This window comes from Haliaeetus albicilla, chromosome 23, assembly GCF_947461875.1.
Source record: "Haliaeetus albicilla chromosome 23, bHalAlb1.1, whole genome shotgun sequence".
Taxonomy (NCBI): domain Eukaryota; kingdom Metazoa; phylum Chordata; class Aves; order Accipitriformes; family Accipitridae; genus Haliaeetus; species Haliaeetus albicilla.
In genome coordinates this window covers 19,857,126-19,885,014 of record NC_091505.1, presented here as the reverse complement: position 1 = coordinate 19,885,014, position 27,889 = coordinate 19,857,126, and the positions used below count along the sequence as shown (strand labels likewise).

Below are 27,889 nucleotides of genomic sequence, written 5' to 3'. Positions count from 1 at the left end.
GTAAGAGAAGCCACACTATTTGTGCCAGTGTTAAGTTGTCACAGAGTCTGTATACAAAGTTTCTCAGGGTGTGGTCTGGAGATTTTCTTGGTTCAGCTTCGTAACTTACAATTCATCAAGTTTCAGTAGAGTTATACAGATGAATCAACCTGCACTCTGTCAGTTTGTTGTGTATAATTCAAGGAACTTTACAGTGTGCTGAGAGGAGTGAGTGTGTCTTTTCCAGAACTTATTTCACATGTCAAGTGGAGTGCTGAACAAGGGCTTAGTGGGCGAGGGTATGCAACTACATATAACAGAGGATTTATTTTTAGCTTCTGGCATAGCAGCTGAAATTAGGCAAGTCATTGGGAAGAAGTCTAGGGGAATGATTTTTATATGATAGACTAAAAATGACTCTAGATGACAGGGAGCTGGGAAAGCTGAAGTCACTATTTTGGGGGAAGGGAGGCTCTACAAGAAGGTAGAAGTTTTTTGTTTCCCCATGCTGTCTGTCTGAAAGTAAAAGGTGGGCAATGGTGCTTGGCCTGCAGAAGCATAGTGGTTTGGTGGTTTTTTCTTTTTTTTTTTTTTTGGGGGCGGGGGTGTTGTTTTTTTGTTTCTTTTTTTTTTTTGTAAGGACTGAAGCCTGATCAATGACATTTATTCCTGATTGACAGGAAGTAAGACTAGGCTATCAAGAGAGGATCTATGCTAGAAAAGAAAATGATGGTTTAAAGTATTTTTCTGTGAGATAATTGATGCATATGTAAGCACACAAATAATTGAAGCTATATGAGAACTAATTAAATTCTTTTCTGCTTTAGGTCAGTTTGAGAGTCATTCAAGTTTCATATAATTTGTTGAATGTGACAGAACTGTACATTGAGACTTTAGTTGCAGTTTTTGTACTACTAGTGTGTAAATGGGAGTATTTTTTTTAATTTAATGTCTTGTGAGCACTTTGACACATCACAGCTGTGAAAGCTCTGATTTAATTTTTTTCCCCTCATTTTTTGCTGGCACAAGGACTGGAGGTGGGAATGAGTGCCTGGTGTTTTTGTCATTATTTTTGTTTACAATGAAATGGGCAGAAAAAAATTTAATTGTTTTGGCAAACAATCATCTGATCTCATGCCAGCCCTGAGAATAGGCTGGCATGAGATGGCAATGAGCAGTTACTTTCTTAACTGGGTTTGGCAATGTGCTTGTTTTGCTTGTTTAAAAGTATGCTTGTTATACTAGGGGAAATAGACTAAATTAAGGTTGTCAGGGAGATTGCTGGCTTTGCAATGCTTGTTAATCCTTAACTTAGATGTTGTTTGGTCTCCTTAACACTTCAGTATCACATGTGAAGTATATAATTCTGTTGTGTACCTAGCAAATCAAAGTGCTTGAAAGTGTCAGGTCTGATTTGACATAGCTGTTGTAGCTTAGCTGAACCCAAAGTCTTATCAAGTTGTTCATCTGTTTAGCTGAGAAGTTGAAGCCAGGCTTTTTACAGAAGTTCACAGGAGACGGAGGTCATAAAAAGCAGCAGGAGAGGTTTTTAGAGGGGAGACTGAGTATAAAGGGAAGAAAATAATTTGAAGGATGATTAAGCATTGGCTGACCAGAGACACTGGAATCCCTGTCCTTGGAGGTTTTCAAGACCTGGAAACCCGGACAAAGCCTTCAGCAGGCTGGTTCGAATTCAGTGTTGACCCTGCTTTTTGGACAGGAGTTTGGACTAAACTGAGAAAGGAATGACATCCTTTCGAACATCTGTGATTCTACGAATCAGTACTTGAAAAGAGGTGTTATAACAGGATTTGTGGTGCTTCCTGACTATTAAAACACTGGCTAACTAGAAGTTAATATGGCCAATGGTTTTTGGGTGTTTTTTAATTACAGTTAATAATATATCATGTTAGTGTAGTATTAGCATAAATAGAAATATTTCTGTGCATATGGTGACTAGTGCCTTGCTAAAAGCATTCTGCATTACCCCCAAGTTCACTTCAGGTTTGTGTGGTAGTTATTCAGTGATAGATACTCCACTTACGTACAAACTAAATTTCTGAAAGGGATTGTCATCTGAGTGTGATGCTGTCTTGAAAAGTGGATTAGCAGAAAGATCTTGTATAACATGAAAAACATATTGTTAGGGATAAAGGAGAGCAAGTGGGTTTGGTGATTCATCAAACAAGGAGCAACTCATACTTTGTTTTAAGAACAAAAATTGTTTATGCTTACTACTGAAGTCTGTTAAACCCTGTGAGCTTTGAGATGAATCAAAAGCTGTGAACTCAACGTTCTGACTAATATGGCATAAACTAGTGTCAAACAGTGGAATAAAAGCTTTTATCAATTAGCTTTAAAACAGAAGTAAACAGAGTATGTTTGGGAGGATATGTTTCCCAGCTACGTTGCTCCGCCCATATCAATGCAGGAGTTAATGAGTGCTTTAAATTATGTGTATCAGTCACTGTCAGACAGGCTATGTGCTCCAGGACCTACCTTGCACCATCAACTTTGGCTCCTAAGGCTGTTTGATGTCATTCTCCTGTAGAGAGTTAATGTGCTTTTACACATGACTTGCTTAGATGTCTATATACTGCATACGTGAACTATGAGTCAGGTTGAGCAGAGAATTTTGGCAAATGAATAAAATATATTACATTTGAGATCACAGTGTCTGAGTAAAATCAGTGGATGCCTGCAGAGGTTTCTTGCTTCCAGTGTATGCTTGAGGAAAAAGAGAACCAAAATGCTTGTGTTTTAGAAGACTCTTGGTCTTATTAGTTCAAAGTCAAGATATTCCAGCAAGGGAAGTAAGTTAGGGTGCAGCCATTATTGAAGAGTAAAATTGATGTCTTGGGAAAATTTGGTTCTGTTGCTGAAAAGTATACTGATTCCACTTCTGACTATATATATACTGATGATGGTAGAGTAGGGCATGCTTGGTGCTGGTGTTTAGGTAAATGCTTTAGCTTTTAATGTGAATTGATACTGACACTGTTTAAACGAGCTGATAGATACAGTGATAAGCCTATCTGCTTGTGGTATTTAAACTTCCTGAACTACTACTTGTAAGACAAAACTGTAGAGCTAACTCTGTACAATACAGGAAGCTTTGCAAACAAAGCAGATTCCACCTAGGCAATGTGAAAGACAATTACAGTGAGAATTGACAGTGTGCATATCAAATAGAAGTGATGTTTTCTGAGATTTTAAGCACTGTGGTGCTGAATATCCAAGTTATTGAGGATGAACTTTTGTTTTTTTATTATAAATAGCCTGTAAAGCATGCTAATGATACTATGATTGCCGATGACCTGCTAGAAGGAAAAGATAGGCTTAAAAACGTTGGTTGGGTTACAAGATTACTTCATCTTTTCTGCATCAGTTGCAGTTCTTTAGAGGTAAGCAATAATGGCTAATAACTTTCCTCTAATTCTGTTAATCCCTGTTCAAATTTAGAGGTAAAGTAGAATAAGAGATGGCAGTTGCTGCTGAAGCAACTGACAATTTCAGTTGGTTATTCATCGGTTTACTTGTTCAGCCTTAAAACCACAAGAAGTTAGGAAATTACTAAAATGAATGTTTTTATGCAGTTCCTTACAACTTATGTATCATGGTCATTCTTTACGTTCAGTTTTTTTTTAGACATTTAGTAACTATTTTGGCAGAAATAAGTTTGTCATTATAAAGGGTTATGGTGGTAGAACAGATAATTTTGAGAGAAGATTAACAGTTGAAAGACTTTCTTTAGTATTTGTGTAGCAATTTATAAAGTTGCAGGTAGGCAAAGCTAACTTGTGTTAAACTTGCATGTTATTTTTTTGTCAAACTGATCTTTTACTTAGGATCTTGTGAATCAAGTAGCTTTTTCCTACAGTATTGGAGTGAGCACCTCTAGGTTTCCGACTTTCAAGCACAACTTCCTAATAGGTAGATAAGCAGAATCTTGCTTGACAAAAGTAGTACTAACACAGTCTGCAAGGCAAATACATTCTACTTGTTAACTATTAATTAATTGTATGGGAGAAATGGGTGACAGTTAAAGTGTCAGCTTTTTTTGAGGCAGCAGTGTGGGCTTAAGCAGTCTCCATAAGTGTTTGTGTGGCAGCGGGACAAACAAGATCATGAAACTGAACCAGTCAAAACACCTCCTTTATTATTTGCTAGAACTACTAAGACTAGTGTTATGGCACACTAGTGTTCCTCCTTTTTCTATTGGTTTGTCTAAAGTTCATCCACTAGTACTATTAAATCATGATTGTGTCTGCTTTTCAGCCATCTTATGATAGCTGTTTAGTTCGACATGGTGTAAAAGCAACACATTTTATGCACATGGACAGATCTGAAAAGGATCTGCTAGGGCAATTAAATGATATTGTAACCTACATCGTGATATAAACCATGAAATCACCTAATTTATAGAAATAGAGAAATACCTTGCGAGTTCAATTCCTGAACAAGCGCACACATAGGAAATGTTGTATGGTTTGATACAGCTACTGAAGGTCTTCAGTCTACCTGGGTGTGGTAATATTTGGTCTTAAGGTGTAGTGCATACTGCAACATCACCACACCTTCTCTGTTATATAAAACAAAAATGTTCTTAAGAGTTTCTAATAGATATGGGCTCTTCCTGTGTAAACAGGAAACTATTTTTGTATTAATTTCAGACTGTTTGCGGGGGAGAATGGGAGAAGAGGAAGTTCAAGGTGATGCATGTGACAGGTGGCTTTCTTTAATGTTCCCTTCTTGGACCTTTTAGTGATCCTCAGAGTAAATCATTGGAGGCAAGATGGTATTGGAGAAAGTATTAGGTATGCTGAATGTGTGATGCATGTTTGCTGCTTGTATGTGTTCTTTGCATAGTGTTATCGGATATGGAGGACATCAAAGATGGAAACATGTTTTTATTACTGAAAATATCTTCCGTTTATATTTTGTGTGTTCAAACTTGTTTTGAAAGTGTAGAATGTAAGTGTAAAAGTTACCAGCTGATTAAAAAAGAATTGGAAAGAATCCTGCCTTCTATTCCTCAGTGATTTTTGTGTGTGTGTGTGTATATTTTCTTTTAACACACTTAAGTCTTACTGCTTTCCTAATTGTAGTGAAAATATAAAGTTATCTCTTTATAACAAAACCAAATTAACATATTTAGTTTACCCTTTTATGTGAGAATAAATACAGGAGAACTTGCTTGAGGAATGTGAAACTTTCAGGGCAGCGCTACCTCGTAGTTTAGAACAAATTTCTAAATAAAAAAAGTTAAGTTTGAGACAGTTGGGGAATAGTACTGTAGAATCCCAACACTTGGAGCAATGGTACTGTTGCTGTACAGCCAGTAAAGCAGCAACTGTAACTTTAGGTTATGTAGGCCGAGGGAACTGCAGTAAAGGTACCGGTGAATGCAGGTTGGTTTGAAAGTACATAGGCCCATTCTCTCTCATTTCTTTGTTCAGGGATTAGCTAGTTAAATGTTAATAACTTTGTCCTGTATGGACATATAAACAATATATAACAATATAATCACATAAACAAAACCACATCATTATGCATATTTAGGCATGAAGATGAGAGGAAATAACCACAGACCCTAAATGTTCTTGAGGATACCTTTTTGTCATAACTAGTTATGTGTTTACAAGTGGCTCTGTGTAAATTCATGTTGGTCTCTCAGGGATGGTTGACCAAGACAAAATAAGTACTTTGGTCAGGAAAAATGTTAGTTTGCAGTCTATTATTCTTTCTTAATATAGTAAGAACTAATGATGCTTGTTAGAGTATGACCTTTAAAGATGCCTGTTTTGTATTTTTTCTTTTTTCTAATGAGTGTAGCTTTGTGAGGAACCAATACTAAGCCAACATGAGATTCATTAGATTCTAGGTGCCTAACAGCAGATACAAGTAGTTAGTTCTTGTACAGTATACAGCATAGTTTCCTGCTTTCCTGTCTACATTTTGGTTCTTCATATTCTTCTGCTGTGAATTATTTTTATGCCTATAAAATTGAAGTAAATTCTAAAATACTGTGGCTTCATAATGGAACTGTGCTGGATGTTTGCATTTGTAATTGTGTGAGTGCATGAGTAGATGAGGACTTGACAGTTGTTAATAGTTGAGGCAGTTACACGTAGTGTTCCAGTTGCATTAGAACAGGTAAGTATTTGCATAAAGCAGAGAAGAGACAACAACATATCAGGCTAAGCATATACACTGATGCCATATACATTTTAATTTTTATGCCAGCCACATTTAGGGGGTACATTAAAAACAAAAGGTTTAAATATAAAATCTGAAATTCAAAGGGTAAACCCATGTCAGCTGGCCAGGTTGAAAAGTTAACACATGAACTCAAATTAACTGAGATCCTTTAGTCTGTGTCTGTCCCTCTTTGTAAGCCATATGGTAGCATGTCTATCTGATTTTTGTATACACTGAAGTAAAATTTTCATACAATAAGAAGTGTTTTTATAATTATTGCAAGTCTTTGTTTATAAAGGCGTTAGCCAGTCACAGATTGAGTGAACTAATGAATATGATGGATTAGTAGAAGGTATTTTATAACCAGACTTGAGATGGAAGTTGCAACCAAAGCTTCAACACTGAAGCACCTAGTAACTGATTTTATCCTAACTTTGGTGTTAGTACAGTGCTTTATTTCTGGTACTGCTGCCAGTCTTAATTCCCATAAAACCAGATTCTTCTTTCTTTGTGGTTTTTTTGGTATTATTAAATAATGGGGCAGCAAGAGCTGTTGGTCCCAGGCAATCCACTTTACTAGAACTGCCTCAGTTCTTCCTTTCCACTCCTCCATGGCAAGTGGATCTCTCACTGCTTTATTCTCATCAACAGAAGAAAGTGAGCTGAGGAATCTCCTTTTGATTCAGCATGTAATTTCTTGGCTGAGCTAGAAATACACCAGGCAATGTCTGATGCAGTCTGTCTAACCTTTACAATTCTCCATTCTCTTATTATTCCACTGTCTTCCAGCAGTGCAGTTTCATTTTCATTCTCCAATTTATTTACAGCTTGATGAAGGCATTCCCAACCTAGAAAGGTAAAGAGTACAGCAGTAGGCTTTTGTAAAATTTCTGTCTGTAAACCAGATATACAACTTTAATTTTCATATTTTACAAATAATGCATTCGTGAACTTCTGACAAAGCTTGGGTGGGTAAGACAGGATTCCTAAACTCATTAAGGTTAGTTTACAGTATTCTGTGATTCAAACTAATTCCTGAATGGCTTATAAAATAAGCAGTAATTCCATCAGTTAACATTTTATATTGAAAAACAGTTGTTTTGTGAATTTATGGGAAAACCTTTGTGAAATTCATGTGGGTGTTCATGGGTAACCTAAGCACGTGCCACACTTCAATATTATGATAAACCATGTTTTTTTGCTTACTTTCTCCTTTAGCAGAAGATAACAGATTCTCCATAACCTGTTAAAAGCATCTGTAATCCTCCTGAATTCCTGTTACTTCTTAACAGAAAATCTCACCTGTACTGATGTCAAATGATACTATTGGCTTCCTCGTTATTATGTACAATATAATTCCCCTCTATTTACATGCTGCTTCATTTCCTACTTCCCTGAAGGACAGATAACCTTCTCGGGAAGCTATTATAAACAGGAAAGAAGAGGAAAAGGAACAGAAAGCCCTTGTATGTATCACAGCAGCTATAAATTCAGTTTAACTTGATATGCTTTGACTATTGAGTTACATTATGGTCCATGCCTGCAGAAATTACTTGATCTAGAATTTCTGTTCTTCAAGGAAAAGCCTAAGTTCCTTGCTATGGCAGCAACATTGCTCATTTTTCCAAGTTTTAGTATTGCATCGTTTATTATTGGGGTGGGGGTGGTAGGGGTGGAGAAAGTAACTTTATCCTCAACTTTTTTTTATGTAGGGATCACATACTACTCTGATCAAGTAACTTGCTCTTTGCTAGGAATTCGGTGTCTCGGAAGCCAGACAACATTATTCTAAGAAGTTGTTAACATGATCCCTGTTGACCATATGTTCCAAGACTGCTGGGTACAGACAAGATGAATAACGTTCACTAGTAATTGCTGCTTCTTTGGCTCACTGCATCCCTTCCACTGCCAGTTCCTTTGTGGGCTGTGTTTTGGTTGGTTGTATTTTCTGGGGGTTTTCTTACTATTTGAAAAACAACCCAAATAAAGCAAATACACGTCCTTACTTCCTCAAAGCTTATCTAAAGAAAAATACTCCTTTTTCAAGGAGCTGCCCGCTATCCAATGAAGCTCTTCACAGTATAGCCTTCATGTCAACTTTTGCAACTTGCTATGGCCTTCTACTTTATTTTTAAGTGTATCAATGTGCTGCAAACAGATACATTCTACCAGTTTTATCTTCCCCTCAAGTGGTAACAGAGGGAAAGTCAAATGTGCTGTGATGCTTACTGCAGTGTTTAGTGTACCCACAAGAGCAAGAGGTGTTTTACAAAACCAACAGCATGCTCAGTTAAGAATCTTCCCAAAACTATTTCTGCATATAACAGGAAGAAAAGTATATATAAATTGAGCCTGCCACTTGTACAGGGGTATTAGGCTATACTTGCATGCACTGTGAAATAAGAAGCAAGTAAGCAGGAATTAAAAAAACCCATTGTGCACAAGTACTGAAAATTTTTCTCAAGCAGTTTCTGCTTCGTTTTCAGAGTGATTTCAAAAGAACTCTATCACTCTCAAGTTAACTGGTTATTGCTCATCTTGAAAGGAAAACCTAGGTTTCAACAACAGATTAATCCCAGGTTCAAAGCATATAATTGTAGTTAAAAGGGCTGCATGTCTACAAAAGGGTAAAAACAAACTCTGACCACTCTTCAGTAAGAGTGAAGGTGAACCTTGTCACAATAAAAAAGGTGCCTCTCTTTAGGAGGTGAGGTGTAAAAGGAGGAGGCCTATTCTCACTACTCTTAATTGACCGAACTCAGTAGCTTTATAATAGCTTTCATTCAGTCTGAGTAGCTCCACAATGTGTCTGAATGAAAAGATCAGCCACTTGCAGTCAGGAGAGCCCAGAATAAGGAAGGAAGGTGAACAGCAATTTGATGCACATGAAGTATTGCTATCTAGCAAAACTGGCTTTGTTCTGCTGCTACACTGAAAGCTAAGAGCTCAAATCCACTGCTTGTATCGAAGCATAAAATTGAGATAAAGTCTGTACTTGCTATGTCAAGAATTGTTTTGACATAGTTTTTTCCAGTTTAACTGTTCCAGAATGTTTCAAAAGCACTTCACAATATTATTATACCAAAAAGCAAAACCCAAGTTCCCTAAAAACTCCAAGCTCAGAAGTAAAACAATTGCTTTTTTGAAAAACAAGCAGCAGAGATACAGGGCTGAATATGGTACCGAGGAGCACACTTGGCAGAAAACCAACAGGTGTGCAACCAGTACAGTAAGCATCTAAACCATCCATTTACTGCACTAGGAGCTGTTCTGTGTTCATTTTTAATTAAGTCCCAGAAGCTGATCCAATGACTATTGAAGTTTAGCAAGTGATCTCAGTCTGTTTTCCTAGGAAAAAAACCCACTGTCTAATTTTCTTCCAGACCAACTGATTTGCTTGCCGTAGGTGCAGTAAACAGAATATGCTGATACTGACAAGCAATCCTGCCCAATACCAGTACAACAGCAACTACTTGGACAGATGGCTTCTTGTCTAATAAAGTATATCTGGCACTTTTACAGGCACCAAATATATGTACAGAAAGCTATATGGGTGTATCAAAGGATTTTTGAAATTATTCCAATGCACTTCTACTAGCATTTTACTAAAGGTACAGCTTTTGAAATAAGCTTTCTTATCAAGCAAAACATGAAACATAGTTGGCACTCAACTATCTGAATCCTGGTTGTTTTTTTTTTTTAATACATTGTTCTTTAAGAAAGACCATTAAAGTATCCATTACCAACGTTATTAGATTTGAAAGTGAAACTATTTAAGCCCAAAATAAAAGGCAATGCTAGTCTGCAGATGACCCCCCAAAATAAAATGTAGATAAGCAACAGTGTATATGCTTAGCCTGAGAATTCATGTACATGGAGTAGAATTCCTGTACTTATTTTCCCTGTTTACACTGCTGACAATTGGTGCAGACCCATATGCTGTCATCATATTGTCAAATATGACTTCCTTCTTTTCTTTATGCAAACACTCACCTGTTCTAGTGCAACTGAGACACTGCATGTAACATGTGAGGTCTTCCTGGAGGTAGCCGTAGTGCCTATGCAGAAACTTTGTATCAATTTCTGTTGCTACACTTAGTTCATAGAGATTTGCGAGACTGCCCAGAATCCTTGAAGTGGAAGATTCTTAATTACACCTTTTTGGGCCTTAAGGAAATGTAGCCATGGAGTTTTGTACTTATGTGTGTGAGTTGTGGTTGGTGGTTTTTGGTTGTTGCTTGTTGTGGTTTTTTTTGTTTGTTTTTGTTTTTTTTTTTAAGATGTGTCTTATAAAACTGTTGGTTAATGATTATGCAATGCCACACGCATTTCTAAATTAAGTGCTAAAACCAGTGGGTACGAGTTCTGAACAAAAATGGAACCTTCAAATTAAAATCAAAGGCTTTAAGTATTTCTTCTAAGGGCAGGGTTTGCCATGTCTCTTAACCTTTGTAAAGATCTGGATTAGTAAAATATCTCTTAGAACATTAAACCTGCATATTGAGGCTAGTAAGCTAGTATGCACTTCATAAAAGCAGTATTGCAATGCTTGTTTGTTGTAAAAATATGAAGGGAATTATGACTTCTTTCAAAAGCCTAGTTTGTAAAACTTTTAAGTAGCAAACTGTTGCTTGAGAGTTTTAAGTGAGGAATTTAAAAGCTGTAGAGCATCCTGAAGAGAGACAGTTTGTTCATCTATACTGAAAAGCATGCTATACTTTCATAAGACATTTTTCCAAGATGCTCAAAGGAAAACCTGTCTTGCATGATCACTAGATATCAAAATAAGAAACAGATCCAGGTTGCACGAAGTGCTATATAAAGAACTCACCAGTTACATAGCATAACTGTTATATTCTGCTGATCCTGTGCTGCTTTAGTGATGATAACTTACCTGATGTGGTTGGTGCAGAGACTTGATGGAAAATACTTGGACTCTAGCAGTAGCTCTGGAAAATGCCAAAACTTACTTTATTTGCCTCTGTACTGGCTAATGTGAAAACTACCTCTGCTAATAGGCTTTCTGAAATTGTTTCTACAGTAGTTTAAACTGATCTGTCTGTTCTGATGCCACCCTTGCCCTTTTGTCTCATGACCAGCAATTTTGTTGGCTTAGACTGACATGTAACTGCAGCTTTTGGAAAAAGCTTTTAATTTTGCTCTGATTTTTAAAGCTTACTTGCCAATGAACACCAATTAATTCGTGTCTGAAACAAACTTTGCAAAACAGTAATGTCAGTTTGAGCTACAAATAAAAAACCAATATTAGTTGAATTGTCTTCTTCAACTCCTTTGTATCTTCAGTTACAAAACTGTTGAAATTAAGGCTATCTAAGCTTGTTTATGGTTTTTGTTTGTTTGTTTTCAAATTTTGAATCAATTTGCTTTTTGCTAAAGGCTTCTTTGAAGTAATCTGGAAAAATGGAGTTTTTTGAACAGTCCATTTACTTTTGGAGTGTGATAGTGTTCTGCCAATCAGACAAAAGTGAGGAAGTAATTTCTGTTTCTCTCAACCTCTGTTTTTAGTCAGGCCAGACTGTTCCTTAGGGTGTCTCTATTACCCTTGCACAGAGACATGATGTGGAGGTGCCCCTTTTCCTCATTCCTTGAGGATCAGTCAATGGCATTTGTGAGGATGAGTGTCCAATATGATTAATGTGCCTCTGGCCTGTCTTTCTCTCCCTCCTGTTTGGGAGCAGTGCTGAGGCACTCAATCTTCCAGCACTGTGATTAAAGAATTGGTGCCCTCTGCTGATAATAATTACCAAGTTGGGTGACCCTTTGGCTTTATGTAGCATGAGGAGTTGCCTAACCTCTTTTCCTAGTATTGCTCATTTCTGGATGGTCAATCTCCTGGGAAAGTAATAGAGTAATTGGAGAAAACCAGGCAGCTTCCTGGTTGGGAAGGTGGCTGACATCCTCCAGTCTAACAGCACTGACTCTGTGCTGTCAACATGAATAACTTTTCAGCTTCATTTTGGTAGCCTTGTGTAAGGTGTTCACGTGCTCCTTGGTCTCACTTTGTAGTGCCCCAGGGAATGTTTACCTTTATGTTCAGGTTATAGATTAAGCCTTAGTTTAATAATTTAAATAATACAGATTTGAGGAATTTGTGACGTGAACAGCTGCAAACCAAACAAGAATTTTCCATGTGGTGTCATATAGACTAAATGCAAATGTGCAACGATAGTAACAAAACTGTTAGTGTTGCTAACTTCAAGTATCTTTGGTGAATTACAGCAATAATTTCAAGTTCTTTTTGAAAGCATCGTGAATGCTCCTTGAAGTGCCAAAAAAATTACTGTAAAGCAAACATTTTATGTATTATATTTTTACTAATTTTATTAGTAATGCCAGGTATACTTTGTCATGGATAAAGGTCTTTAAAGTCCTAAAGGAGTGTGTAGTTCTAGTTTCTGCACATCAGCTAATGGGACTTGGGTATCTTTTCACAATTTCCTAGGTAGCTTTTTACCTTTTAATTGCAAAACTGCATATGTTAACAGGTGGCTAAATTGTCTAATGCGAATGTTACTCAGTCTCTGTACCAAAGAACAGAGGTTGTAGGAGTGAATTCAGTTTTGTGGCTATAAGACCTAGACTCGAGTTGCACATGACTTTTAGCACTTCAGATATTAACCAATTTTGGTTTTTGTCCCTTTAAACTCTCTTGGTTCAGGTACTCATATGGGAAGTTATTCCCTTCCTGGTTGTATGCAAATTTATTTGCAGCCAGTTAAAAAACACTTATCCTTGAGCAAAGTTTTACAGTGTCTTTTGCAGGTGTTGAATTCCAGGTAAATTTTAGAAAATGGTCATATCATCTTAGTTTAAAAACAAGAAAGTTGAGAAGGTCAAGTTTGTTTGTTACCCTTAGAAAATTAGGATTGCTGGTAGCTGTTGGAGCTGTTACCTGAAGTTATAGCCTGTGCAGAAGCGGGTGTTGCAGTACACCGTAATTTGCCTGAGCAGTGTGCAATGGAGTGAAAATTGCTGTTAAATTTAGAAGTTACCCAGCTGATCAGTTTCATTATATATGTGGTAAACTGTGAGTTGCTTTTGATTTTATTTTTTGGGGTGGAAGTGAGAGTCTTGAGTGTAAGAATTAAGAAAGTGGCAGAGTAAAACTTAAATATAATGGAAAGATCAATCAACCCTTGTAAATGCACCTTAATTTACAACTCATGGCCAGCTCAAGTGATATGGAAGGTTTTATTAATACATACGTTAGAAAAGGATTTAAAAAAAAAGTAGACTTGCTGTGAGTTTTGCATTAAAAGTTAATGCAATCATCTCAAGTTGTTTCATTCTTTGAATGTTGACATTGTTACTGCAGTAGCCTGAACTGACCTTGGATGAGGAAATAGTAATTTATATACAAATAAATGTAGTGAACTATGGTGAAAATCTGCTGGGTTTATGTGCAAGATTTCAATTACTCTGAATATTAACATGGCTGAGACTAACCTTTTAAGATAAAAGAATAGTGTGATGCAGTTGCGTTAGTATGTGCTATGATTTTTGGGTGCCTTACTGTCATGATCTGTCAGTACTTATGCAAGTAGTGGTACACTTAGAGTAAACTAAAATTGGGAGGAGTAAATAGTTTTGTTTTTAACTATTGATGGACTGGAAAGACTATGTTCAAAAGGGAGGAGCTCTGTCACTTAAGTCTTCTAAGTGAAGAACTAAGTATATCAGTAGGAAATAGCTCTTTGATATAGGAGTTGATGAAGTTCCATGGTTTATGTTGATACTGAAGATTAGGAGAGAGAGATGATATGCTGCTGTATTAAATTGTATGTGTGTTTATACATATAAATATCAATTTGATATCCCTTACAGAATCATAGAATGGTTTGGGTTGGAAGAGACTTTAAAGATCATCCAGTTCCAACCCCCCTGCCATGGGCAGGGACACCTTCTATTAGACCAGGTTGCTCAAAGTCCCATCCAACCTGGCCTTGAACGCTGCTAGGGATGGGGCATTCACAGCTTCTCTGGGCAGCCTGTTCCAGTGTATCACCACTCTCACAGTAAGGAACTTTTTCCTTACATCTAATCTAAATCTGCCCTCTTTCAGTTTAAATCCATTACACCTTGTCCTATCAGTACACATCTTTCCTGTAGGCCCCCTTTAAGTACTAGAAGGCCACTATAAGGTCTTCCCAGAGCCTTCTCTTCCCTAGGCCAAACAGCCTCAACTGTCTCAGCCTGTCCTCCTAGGGAAGGTGCTCCAGCCCCCTGATCATCTTTGTGGACTTGCTTCAACAGGTCCATGTCTTATGTTGGGGGCTCCAGAGCTGAACACAGTACTCCAGGTGGGCTCTCATGAAAGCAGAGTAGAGGCGGAGAATCGCCTAGTGCTAGCCAGACTTCTTCTGATGCAGCCCAGAATGTGATTGGCTTTCTGGGCTGCAAGTGCACATTGCTGTTGACTCATATTCAGTTTTTCATCCACTAATACCCCCAAGTCCATCTCCATGGGGCTGCTCTCAATCCACTCATCACTCAGCCTGTATTTGTGCTTGGGATTGCCCTGACCCAAGTGCAGGACCTTGCACTTGGCCTTGTTGAACTTGATGGGGTTTGCATGGGCCTGCCTGTCAAAGTTCCTCTGGATGGCATCCCTTCCCTTCAGCGTGTTGACAGCACCACACAGCTTGGTGTCATCGGCAAACTTGCTGAGGGTGCATTCAGTCCCACTGTCTGTGTCACCAATGAAGATGTTAAACAGCACCAGTCCCAGTACCGACCCCTGAGGAATGCCACTTGTTTCTGGTCTCCACTTGGACATTGAGCTGTTGACCGCAAGTCTTTGAGTGCGACCATCCAGCCAATTCCTTATCCACCGAGTGGTCCACCCATCAAATCTATGTCTCTCCAATTTAGAGACAAAGATGTCATGTGGTACAGCGTCAAATGCTTTGCCCAAGTCCAAGTAGATGATGTCCATTGCTCTTCCCTTATCCATCAACACTGTAACCTCATCATAGAAGCCCACCAAATTTGTCAGGCATGATTTGCCCTTAGTGAAGCCATGTTGGCTGTCACCATTCACCTCCTTATTTTCCATGCGCCCTAGCACAGTTTCCAGGAGGATCCGCTCCATGATCTTGCTGGGCACAGAGGTGAGACTGACTGGCCTGTAATTCCCAACATCTTCCTTTTTTTTCCCCTTTTTAACAATGGGGGTTGTGTTTCCCCTTTTCCAGTCATTGGGAATTTCCCAGGACTGCCATGACTTCTCAAATATGATGGATGGTAGCTTAGCCACTTCATCACAGCTTAGCAAGTTTCCTCAGGACCCACGGATGTATCTCATCAGGTCCACAGACTTGTGTGCCTTCAGGTTCCTTAGATGGTCTTGAACCTGATCTTCCCCTATGGTGGACAGTTCTTCATTCTCCGAGTACCTGCCTTTGCCTTCTGCGACTTGGGTGGTGTGGCTGGAGGACTTGCTGGTGAAGACCGAGGAAAAAAAAGTCATTCAGTATCTCAGCCTTCTCCATATCCCGGGTAACCAAGTCTCCTGTTTCCTTCTGGAGAGGACCCACATTTCCCCTAATCTTCCTTTTATCACTGACATACCTATAGAAGCTTTTCTTGTTGCCCTTGATGTCCCTGGCCAGATCAGATTCTATCAGGGCTTTAGCTTTCCTAACCTCCTCCCTGGCTGCTTGGATAATTTCTCTGTATTCCTCCCAGGCTACCTGTCCTTGCTTCCACCCTCTGTAGGCTTTCTTTTTGTGTTTGAGTTAGTCCAGGAGCTCCTTGTTCATCCAGAAAGGCCTCCTGGCATTTTTGCCCAACTTCCTCTTTGTTGGGATGCATTGCTCCTGAGCTTGGAGGAGATGACCCTTGAATATTAACCAGCTTTCTTGGGCCTCTCTTCCCTCCAGGGCTGTAGCCCATGGCACTCTATCAAGCAGATCCCTGAAGAGGCCAAAGTCTGCTTTCCTGAAGTCCAGGGTAGCGAGCTTGATGTGTGCCCTCGTTGCTGCCCTAAGGATCTTGAATTCCACCATTTCATGCTCACTGCAGCCAAGGATGCCCTTGAGCTTCACATTCCCCACTGGTCCCTGCTTGTTGGTGAGAACAAGGTCCAGCATAGCACCTCTCCTCGTTGGCTCCTCTATCACTTGGAGAAGGAAGTTGTCATCAATGCATTCCAGGAACGTCCTGGACTGCTTATGCCCTGCTGCGTTGTCCCTCCAACAGATGTCGGGGTGGTTGAAGTCCCCTGTGAGGACCAGGGCTTGTGAATGTGAGGCTGCTCCTATCTGTCTGTGAAGGGCCTTATCTGCTTGGTCTTCCTGGTCGGGCGGCCTGTAGCAGACCTCCACTATAGTGTCACTTGCCCTTTAATCCTGACCCATAGGCTCGGTCGATCTCTCATCCATCCCCAGGCAGAGCTCCATGCACTCCAGCTGGTCATTGACATAGAGGGTGACATTCCCTCCTCATCTCCCCTGCCTGTCCTTCCTAAAGAGCCTGTATCCAACACTCCTGTCACAGGAGCCATCCCACCACATCTCTGTGATGCCAATAAGATCAAACAGCCCTGCAAGTGTGCACGTGTCTCTAACTTCACATGTTTATTCCCCATGCTACATGCGTTTGCATAGAGGCATTTAAGTTGGGTTCTCGATGAAGCTGACTTAGTGGCTGGAATTCCCCTATGCTGCTCTTCAGGTGCTTTCCTGCTGACCTGTGATCCCCCTCCATGCTCTGGGCATCTACTCCTGGCACTGGCATCAAACTGGTAGGAGTGGGATGGATAGAGGTTCCCTCCCCTGGCAACTTTACATTAAAGCTCTCTTCACCAGCTTGGCAAGCCTATGACAGAAGATCCTCTTCTCCTCTGACAGATGGACCCCGTCAGCCCCCAGTACACCAGGTTTCTCAAAGCAAGTCCCGTTGTTTAAGTAGCCGAACCCTTGGCTGTGGCACTAGTCCCATAACCATTTACTGATTCACCAGATTTGACTACCCTTTCAAACCCCTGCCCTTTGACTGGGAGGATTGATGAAAAAACTACCTGAGCTCCTGAGTCCCTTACTGCTGCTCCCAGGGCTCTGTAATCCTTCTTGATACTCCTTAGACTGCTCCCAGCTGTATCACCGGTGCCCATGTGAAACAACAGCAGTAGATAATAGTCAGGGGACTGTATGAGGCTTAGTAGTCTCTTGGTGACATCCCTGATATGAGCCCCCGGTAAGCAGCACGCCTCCAGAGAGTGCATCAGATCAGCAGATGGGTGCCTATGTCCCTGTCAGAGTCACCTACTACTATCTATCACCCCTCGCCTTTTCTTAGTTGTGCTGGTTATTATGCAGGGAGCATATTGGGCTGCCTTAGCTCCAGCATCTTTCCTGATGTGATGGGCCTTTCCCCTTCAGCCTGCAGAGCAGCGAAGCGCTTCTACAAGGGCACCTCAGGCTTTGGGGGGAAGTCTCTTCCTCCTGCTGGTCCTTGCTGTTGCAAGCTTCCATTCTTCTGCATTGTTGGCCCCCTCCCTTCTGTGTGTGCTGGTGGGAAAGTTTTTGGCTGTGGGCTGTGAGTCCCCTGCACACTGAGCTTGGAACCAGCTGTCCGAGACCTCAGCCTCCCTGATGTCACACAGCTTTCTCACTGCCTGCTGCAGCTCAGCCACCAGCTGCAGAAGGTTCTCCACCTTGGCACACCTTTTTGCCAGCAGGTTTGCTGCCTGTCCCTGCCCCAGGAGAAAGGTTTAGGTGCTTCCTGCAGTCTGGGGTCTGCACTGCAGCCTCTGCGTTTGCAGCTCTGTCTGGGTGGAAGCATCGGCCACCATTGGGTTAGATGGTGCAGACCCCCCCGCCAGAACTGCAGCCTTTGCTCTCGGGCAAATGCCCACCATTCTGCCTTGAGAGTCAGGTAGGATGAGTGCCTTTAACCTGTGCAGATGTTTTATCATGTTGTATCATCTGCAAATGCGTAATCATAATAGATTTTTGCAAAACCTTTGCCTTTGAGCTGCTTCTAAAATCAGGGAGTTAGTGTCTTTAACAAGCCAGGAAAGGGTTGATTTCCTTTCATCTTGTGGTGTTCTGGCTGCCTTATAGATGGCTGAAAGAATAATGCTAGAGGAATGACTGCAAAAACTGTGATAACTTAAACTTCCTCTTGGGGAGGTAAACTACTTTTGGTTTATGTTCTTAGACTGGAAGCATGATTTCTTTGTTAGTATACGAGACTGTTAGAATTGTGTGTCAATGAGAATGTGTAACTGCCTTGCCTCTGCCTCCAGCTGCTTGCAGTTTCTCTTCTACCTGTGAAATGCGTTGCTTATCTTGCATAGCTACTGGCAATAGTGTAGCTTATGCACCATACGGAGATCTGGGAAGTGTGCTTGATATGTCTGGAAAAAATGCTGGGTGGTATCTTGCTTTAGTATTCTGTATTTTGCCCAGAGGAGTTTGAGTGACATGCAATAAAAATGTAGAGATGGAGTAGATTATCCTGTTCCAGGTTTTGGGAGAGATTGACAGTACTTCAATGAGAAGGGGGAAAAAAATATATTTCTAGTACAAATAACTGCTAAAACAGAATCAGAGTTTTAGAACTTCTTGCTTACATAACTGTTTCTGGGTTGAAGTCATGGTTAGGCTTTACTTGATTTGGACTTGCTCAGTAATCTTCATGAAAAGGAAAAGGTCTGTTTACCCCAGGGTAAGGACATCTTAGTTTTGATTTCAGGTTTAGATTATCACTTGCCCTTTTAACTCCATTCTAAGTCAGGGTAAGGAAAATACAAGAGAGGTGTAGCTGTAAGGAAGAGGTTTGAGATATGGCAGTTAGGGAGCTGAAAGGTTGGTGTCAACATCTGGAGTAGTAAGAGAAAAAGATTTTATCCTAGCTGTCTGTACTGGGTCAGGCTGGGATGGAGTTAATTTTCTTCATAGCAGCCCATATGGTGCTGTGGTCTAGATTTGTGACCAAAACAGTGTTGATAAAACACCTGTGTTACAGCTTTTGGTGAACACTGCTTACCCAGTGTCAAGGCCTCCTGTTTCTTAGTGTACCCCCCTGCCCTTCCCCAGGAGTAGGATGGGGTGGGCCAGAGGTTGGGAGGGGACACAGCCAGGACAGCTGATCCAGACTGACCAAAGAGATATTCCATACCATGTAGTGTCATGCTCAGCAATAAAACCAGGGGTGGCGAGGTGGGGAGGAGAAGTTTTTTCCAAAGTAGCAGTTGCTCAGAGCCTAGGTAGGTATTGGTCTGTTGATGGTGAGTGATGGCTTTTGCATCATTTGTTTCTCTATCTTTTTTTTTTTTTCCTTCGCTTGTTAAACTCTGTATCTCGACCCATGATTTTATCCTGCTTTTGCACTTCTGGGTCTCCCCCTGATTCTGCTGCGAGGGAATAAGCAAGTGGCTGGGTGGCGACTGACCTGCCAGCCAGGATCAATCTGCCACGCTGTTCTGGATACCTCTGAATGCTTATCTTCATTAAAGTATGAACACATTGTCCCTACTTCCCACCTTGTTGCCTCCTCCACTATTTGTGTAGTCTTGCAGATTCATTTGTTTCGGAAATACAATATTGACAACTGTAGCTAAGAGACAGAAAGTAGAATTAGAAGGAGCATGGTGTATTAATATCTTCCACCAAGGGGAAGTAAAACGTTGCGTGGTATACAGTTATAGGTTCATTTCTAGTAACGTTGAACTCATACACCGTGTTAACAATACACAGTGGTATGGGATGTTGACTGGAAGCATCTCGATCATTTCAGCTGATGAGAGTATAACAAAGGAATTGGAAACTTTGCTGTCCAAGAAAATAGGCTTGCTGTTTCCTAACCAGTGACTTGCAGGGCTGTGTCATCATGGATCAACTAGCACACATTTTCATAGACAGCAGTTCTTTTTGACTTGGATCTGTGTGTGCCCCCCTCCCCCCCCCAAAGTTCTAGTAGACCTTAATTACCTGTTCATGACTGCTTGGTGTAAATTGAGCAATGCTTATTAACCAAATGCTTCCTTGTTATAATTATTTGATTATTGATATTGGTATGCAATATATATTGCTTTTTTGCCATGAATAAAAATGTGACGTTGGTGATCTTTGTCAGCAGGATTTTACTGCTAAGGAAAAAGTGAGAGGGTAGTAGGGAGGGAGAGATAGTAGTGACTGGTTTGTGCGTCATCAGTATGCTGGCTTTAACTAGTTCATCTATCAATTTATATTACTCAGTGTTAAAGAGAAATTGGCAGAAGGCTCGAGAAGCTAGGGTACGGGAAATTCTCCTCAACTCTGAGTCTCAAAAACTCTGTCAGAACTGAGAATGTCATATAGCTCTCTGCTGACTCACTATGAAGTTTGGTAGTCCATGTTTGTTTTGGAAAGCTTTCCAAGAGATCTTACTGCATTTTTGTGAAATAGTGGGGGTGCTAGAAGTTTCAGGTTCCTGAATTAAATAGTCAAAAGACAAGGTGAAATGGGGTGCAAGCTGGCTTTTTCACATAAAATGCAGTAGATTCCATGCTCATTTAGCTGCAGTTTTGTTAGAACACTTACTGAAATTTGAAGTGCTTTTTAATGTTAGAATACATGAACTATAGACTTCTTTATTCTGAAACAGTAGGTAACTGTCTTTTTTTTTCTTTGATTTGTGTGTGTGTTTTTTTTTTTTTGATAGAATATTCAAATAAAAACTTTGGCAGATGATGTGGTAAGGTCTTTGTAACATCTTAATTTGCAATGGTAACTCCACGCTGCATGCTATTCTACTCCAAATGTTGTGGACAATATAACATGTTCTTATAAGGATATTAAGCATTAGATTTCAGAAACTGAGTTACTATTTCTAAAGATCTTCATTTGTCACTTTAAGTTGAAGAAGAGTAGTTAATGATACCTATTTGGAGAAGCTTCTTTAACCACATTCTAAATACTTCAGTAGCACTGTGGATATGTTGAAACTGTTATTCAACACTTCCAGTGTTATTTCTCTTGACCTTTTTAACACTAAAGGATCTGCAGTGGTTCTTCAAAGTTAGTTGCCATGTGATTCAAGTGGAACCCTTTTGGGTAATAAGTATATACTGTATGTCAAACAACAAGTTTGTATTCAGTAGCACTAACTTTATAATTCTGAATACTTTGAAACCTGTTGCAAAGTATTTTTACAGAAACTTATATAAAAATTCATTTCAGTAAAATTATAACCTTTTACTTTCTATATATAATAGTTAAGCCACGCTGGCCACTTAGTTAATCATCACTTACATGTCTGAAGTGAAGAAATTGTACCTAGTAATCATGTAGAAGATTCATTTATGGCTTTGAAGTGATCTCACCATTGCATTCTGATTAAACAAATTTGTTGTTAATGAGGTATACTTGAAACAAATCACAGTATGGTGAAATTAATCTTGGCTTTTTTTTTTTTGTGACTGCTGAATGGGCATTTTAATGTAAGTGAACAGTAAAACTGCATTTGATGTATATTGAATAATTTTGGATACTGCCTTTCAGGCATTATGTCATATCTTTATCCTTTCCAGTAGGTTATGCCCTAATCTTAGTTTAAAAAAATGTAATGTAAACTATTCTAATATGGGGAAAAAAATGGGATTAAAGTAACATTCTTGCCTTGTTAAAGATGTTAACAGTATCCTTGTAGGTAATGTGTTTGTGTCCACAAATGTAAGACTTCTAAGGAAGAAGAAAATACAAACCCAACCCCCCCTCCCCTCAAAAACACAAGCATACCAAAAAAACTTCCAAAGAAATTCAAATGGCATGCAGCTTATCTAGGGATACTTTCTCTTTCAAAAATGTAAGGTAGTCTTGTAGGATGTCAAAAAACAACAACAAACCAAACCCAACAACAAAACAAACCAAGAAAAAAAAAAAACAACAGCAAAAAAAGGAAGAACCTTTTGTTCCCCCTATTCCACAGCACTTGGTCAAACTTCTCCGTTCCTGACTGGACTAATCTAAAAGGAACCCAAATTTCCTACAGATTAAATACTCCATTAAACTTTTCACACCTCAAAGAGGTTTTTTAATTATAGAAAATATAAACTTTGGTTTACATGTCTTCATAGAGATTGTGATAACTGCTATGAATGATACTGGTAACCCTACATAAGCTGCTGTTACATGAAAGCACATCTTCATAAGGCTGTTCAATACCTGAAACAAATACACTAGTATTTGTTGATGCAAACAGTTAATTTAAAAAAAATCGCTATAGACATAATGTTCTCAAAATTAACATATAGTTAAAGACAGTATTATTAAATCTAAAAATTTCTGAGTTACATGTTAATAATACGGTAATAAATGGCCTTATAAGGAAGGTGCTCTTGTTGGTTGTTTCCGATATTAACAAATTAACTGAGTAAGCATGCTTTAAAAATAAAAAATAAAAAAGGTGGGGGGTTTGGTGTAAGGCATAAAACAAGTCAGCCTTAACCAGTGAAATGTCATTGCAGACTGTATGATATGCTTTCACTAATGTGTTACGTGTATTTAACTATGGATGGCTGCTTCTATGTGAGTAATCCGTTACCTGGCTTTTTAAAATTATGCACTAATTTCAGGAGTCCGTACTCAAAAACACTTCAAGGAATTGTGAACTATACTTGGAGCATTAATTCCTCTACAAACTTTATTTTACTTTAGCAGGATTTTTTTATAAGCCTGGTGAACTTGTGAGTACCTCCTTCCCAACGGTGGCTTTTTCAGTTGTCCTCCAAAGACTTATAGCTCTTCAGGTGAAGGAACGCTTGGACATTACCTTTGTGGTACCATATTTATTCACTATCAGGATAATTAGGGAGTAATGTGAGAAGATGAACTCAGGATTTTGAAATGCTAAGAGTTTAACATAGATGGTATGCTTTTGAAACTGTCAGAAGTAGTTACATCCCTTTTGCATGTGACCTGTCATGAATTTACCTTAAATGTTGTTGTCTTTCTATGAAAAGTAATCTCTGAATGTTAAGAGTATTTTTACTTACAGTTCAGTTTGAGTTTTAACTCTGCTGCTTGGATTAACTAAAACTGTGTGTATTACTTCCATGTAATTGGCTGCTTTCCTATATTTCTATTTCTGCTTATTTTTAAATGGATGTCTTTGCAGCGTGACAGAATAACAAGCTTCAGAAAATCAGGAGTGAAAAAAGAGAAACCTCTCATTCAGCATCCTATTGACTCTCAACCTTCTATAAGTGAAGTCCCGCTTTCCCAGGCACTTGTTGATGACCGTTGCATGAACTTATCAGAAAAAGAAGTTATGGATCTCTTTGAAAAAATGATGGTAAGATGATGTGCTACATCAGTTTTATGAGATTTTAATTTGTTTTCATGTTGGCATTTATTACGTTGTAGTGATTTTTCAAATGTCATTTTGGAAGTATTAACTGATTGAGAGGGCGTAGCATAGGCCTGATAGACCTGTCTAAATTGGCACATAAACAATTGAGTAACTCATAGAATGCTAGTATTATATATGTTTAAATTACTCGGTCTACTTCTACAGAGAAAATAAAAGCAAAAAAACCCCATAACCTTAGGCGGTTGATTGCTTCATTAAGATAACCTCTATAGACCTTAGTTGCAGTAGTTAGATACTGCTGCTGAAGGATAGTTTTTAATAAACTTAAGTAAATACCTTTGGAAAATAGTAATTTCCATTAAAAAAAATGTATAGGAAGCTGAATTTTTGTATGGTTTAGAATGTTTTCTGTCTTAGGATCACTTGTCAACATTTGTGCTTCTGCTCACAAGCAAGCTTTTCTATTAGTAATACGGAAATAAACTTTTGAAGTAGGTGTGTATTAATTCTGCCACACATGTTGGTCTTGATATGTGAAGTATCAGGAAATGCAGTCTTTTGAGTATTGTTAGAAATACTGTTTTCTGTGTCATTCTTTAAAATTGTTTCAACTTCTATACAGTCAGTATGGTTTAAGAAGTGTTGTGTTCCATTGTGTAGTTCTACTCTGTTCAATGAAGTTGTGAATCTTTTCTTGAAAGAATGGATAAGTGTTAATTACTACTTGCTTGATTTGCTTGTTAGATTAAGGGATTAATTTTTAACTTTTCCAAGTAATGTTAATTGAAGGAGACAATAGGTCTGTGTTCCAGAGACTAGTAATTCTTTGAAAAAGCCGTTAGCTAGTTAAGTTATTACAGGAACATTTACTGGTCTTAGTTGCTAATCTGAAGTTACTTTGACTTTTAGTGACAAGACTAGTTGCGACTAGTAATGGCTATATGTTGTATTTCATCAGTTATATTGAAACAGGCATCTTTAGATTTAATCTAGCAGAATATTTGGATTTTTAGGTTTGCTAAATGCATCAGTTGGAACACACTCACATCTACCCCTGCCACAAGCTAATAATCTGTGTAATAACAGCCTTCTGATTAGATAGTGCAAGAATAGTGTCCTTTGTGATAAAATTTTGTAAAACCCACAGTAACTTCAAAAGAGTTAACACTTACATGATCAACTTGAGGTGTGTAATTTTGGGGTTTGTTCTATAGTTTTATTTCTTGAGCCAAAATTCACTAACAGTAACTACCCTTTATGCAATTATAATTTTGGCTAAGTCTTGAAAACAGCAAATACTTGAAGTAACAATTAAATGAGAAGACCGGGTAGCTCAGAATTAAGCAAACTGAAATGCAGATAAGCTGGAAAAAGTCACTTCTGTTTGTTTAAAAGTGAGCCGTTTGTTTAAGAAGAGGAGTGTAAAAATAACAAAGATTAATGAAAAGCATGAAATAGAATCTTGATGTTGTGTCGTCTGTTTCTTTACAGGAAGACATGAATCTAAATGAAGAACGTAAAGCTCCTTTGAGAGATAAAGACTTGACCACAAAACGCGAGATGGTTGTCCAATACATTTCTGCAACTGCCAAATCCGTAAGTAGTCCCCTCTCCAAGACAGATGAAAGTAAGAAGCTTAGCTTCATGAGTGTTACGCTTTTCAAGCTTGAAACTTTCAATTTTTTTGTCTGGATTTATTTTCTAAGAGTGGTAGAAAAAGAAATATCTATACTTACTGATATACTTTTAAATGCTTGCAGCTGTGTCTGAAGGGTTAGTTTGTACTTCAGTTGTTGGGCAATGTAAAAACTTGATGCTTTCTTTTAAATCATAAGAAATTGCAAATCCAGTGATGTACAGTCATGGATGGAAACTGAGTGTATTTCTGTGGAATTAATCTTATGAATTTTTGGTACCGAAAGTTTTTGGAAGGGTTACCATGACTTTATGGTTTCAGTAATGACATACATACTAGATATACAATTTGTAGTGTTAGAAACAGGGAGTCAAAATATTGAAAGTATTTAAAATTGAAGTAAAGTCAGTATTTGAAGTTAATTCGAGTATGTTGAGTACTGTAGCTGGCTTGAAGACTGACTGCATTAAATATTCTGCTAAGGAATGTTCTGAAGGTAAATAAAATGATTCCTTTAGTGAAAAGATGGTCTTGAAATGAGTTTCAAATTTATTTTGAGTAGAAAAAAATACATTCAGACCTTTCATTCGTGTTGATCATTCTCTGTACTTTGATTGATTGATTAATCCTTAGTTGATGGATCCTTCCTGCAGAATTTTTGCAGTCTATCTGTTCTGGGATGCTAGAAGTGTGAGAGAATGACTGGATGCCCCAACATTTGGGGTCAAGAAATACAGTTTCAAATAGTGAAGAGCTGCGATTTATTTTCTGCAGTGGGACTATTAGTACTAATTAGTTATAAAATACAACAGTAATGCTTTTTGTGTGTTAAAAATTGACTATGGCAAATATAGTTCTTATCATGTAAAAGGAGAATATGCCACAAAAATTCATGAATGTTGGATGAAACAGACAGATATATGTTGTGATTTCCCGAAAAATAGGTTTTGTCCTGATTTGTGCCACTATTTGCTGTATAAAGAATTTTGAAGAAGCCAGTGGTGAATTCTGAGGAACTGAATGTATTGCAGCATTGGGGAGAAGTGATGGTGGGGGGTAGCTTTGTGTATCCAAGGGTCCGTAGTATGCCTCAAGTGATAAAATTTGCTATCAGCATAGTTCTTCAATAAAATTAGGTAATGCTTATGATTTTACTTGGAAATTAGGATGAATATCATCTTTTTTCACACTAAAGTTCTTGTATGCAATAAAGGGTTACTGGAAAATAAGACTGTGCGTGGAATAATTGTTCAAATAATGGCAGCACTGCTAGCAGTTCTACAGAGCTGAGTCTGAGGGCTAAATACAGATAGCATTAAATAATAATCTGTTTCCTAGTGAAATAAACTGGCAAATAAGATGATGTTGCTGTCTGCCTAATGAATCTATAAGCATGGACTGCAAGCAGTACAGTTCTTTTAAACTTTAAAATCAGCTCTGCAGAGTTAAAAAAAAAATAGACCTACAATGACATGCAATTATTAAATGCAAATGCTTTGCATTAAACATTATAAACTTAAGTGAGGGAAAACTTACATTATAATGTGAAAATGGTGATTTACGTTTCTGAGAGGAGTGATGTTCCTGCATGAGTTCATCTTAAACAAAATCCACAATCCTTTAGTCTCTCCTTGAAGGAATCTTAGTGCTTAAAGTATGGTCTAGCTAAACATACAAGTTACTGGAGAATTATTCAAGCTTATGCAGTGAATATTATGAAATTTCCTGTTAATATACTTCGCCTAGACTATCTTTGGGAACTATCGACTACATGTTGCAAGGTTTTTGTCTTCACTTGATGATCAACGTTAAATCTTAAATTTTTCTTAGTAAGCAAAAATATTTTACTGAAGCAGTAGAAGCTTTCACAATGGAAGTACTTGCAATTCTTTCCCAAGAAGTAGTTGGATGGTGGTGACCTCTCTTATATGTACTGATATTGAAATGTGGCCGCCTCAAGTACCATAATTTTGTAGATGAGTAAGGAAAGCATGGCTACTACCATTGCATGTCTAACTGCTGAAAATTTTAACAGATTGCTTTACTGCTACCGTATGCACTGCAGCATGGGAAACTTAACAGAACTGGGGATACGTTTGCCAAAATGTACTAACAATTTTAAAAATATAAGCTAAAAAATTCCAAAACGTCCTCATACATGAATGTGCACTTTGAACTTAAGTCAGCACCGGTATGGATGTTTTATACATATGCAAAATGTTTTTCCTAATGGAAAAAGAGCTCATATCAAAGTTTGTGTGCTTCAGTATGTCCTTCTTGCAATTGAATCACAGCATTTGAATGGAATAATTTAAGTTTTTTCAGAAATATCAATGACCTTTCTGTAGTGTGTTACCTTAATTTAGCTTTTAAATAGCTAGTATCTTAACTGTTTTAAAAATTATAAAAAATAGAGCTCAGTTGTAAAATGTTGATTGGGATCTTACAATAAAGCAAAAGCTCATTTTCACTGTTAAATTTTTCTTCTGTTTAGTTAAACTACTACTCTGCCTAGTTGAATTCAAGCCCTAACCAATTTTTACTGCATCATGACTTGTCAAACTTTCTATTCTTGAGGCCATCTTCAGGCGTGTCTTCCATGAAAATGCTGATCGCATTCAAAATGATCTTTCTTAAAATTCTTTATCTTTTTCTTTGGTCACAGATAATTGTTCATCTGTCTTCCTTTTTTATACTGCAAATACTTGGGCCTTTTCTTCTGCTTAGAGCTCATGAAACACACTTAACAGTTGA

General features: G+C 38.4%; 1 protein-coding gene across 8 annotated transcripts in view; it reads left to right on the top strand.

The window, feature by feature from the left end:
• DIAPH2 (diaphanous related formin 2) overlaps positions 1–27,889 on the top strand; it is a 266,450-nt gene that overhangs the window by 2,550 nt on the left and 236,011 nt on the right. For 4 of the 8 annotated variants that reach the window (XM_069811506.1, XM_069811507.1, XM_069811505.1 and 1 more), the window contains exons 2-4: positions 20,851–20,883; positions 23,305–23,481; positions 24,991–25,095. In XM_069811506.1, the coding sequence (XP_069667607.1) occupies positions 20,851–20,883; positions 23,305–23,481; positions 24,991–25,095 (315 nt within the window). The other 4 variants (XM_069811513.1, XM_069811512.1, XM_069811511.1 and 1 more) reach the window with 4 other exon arrangements.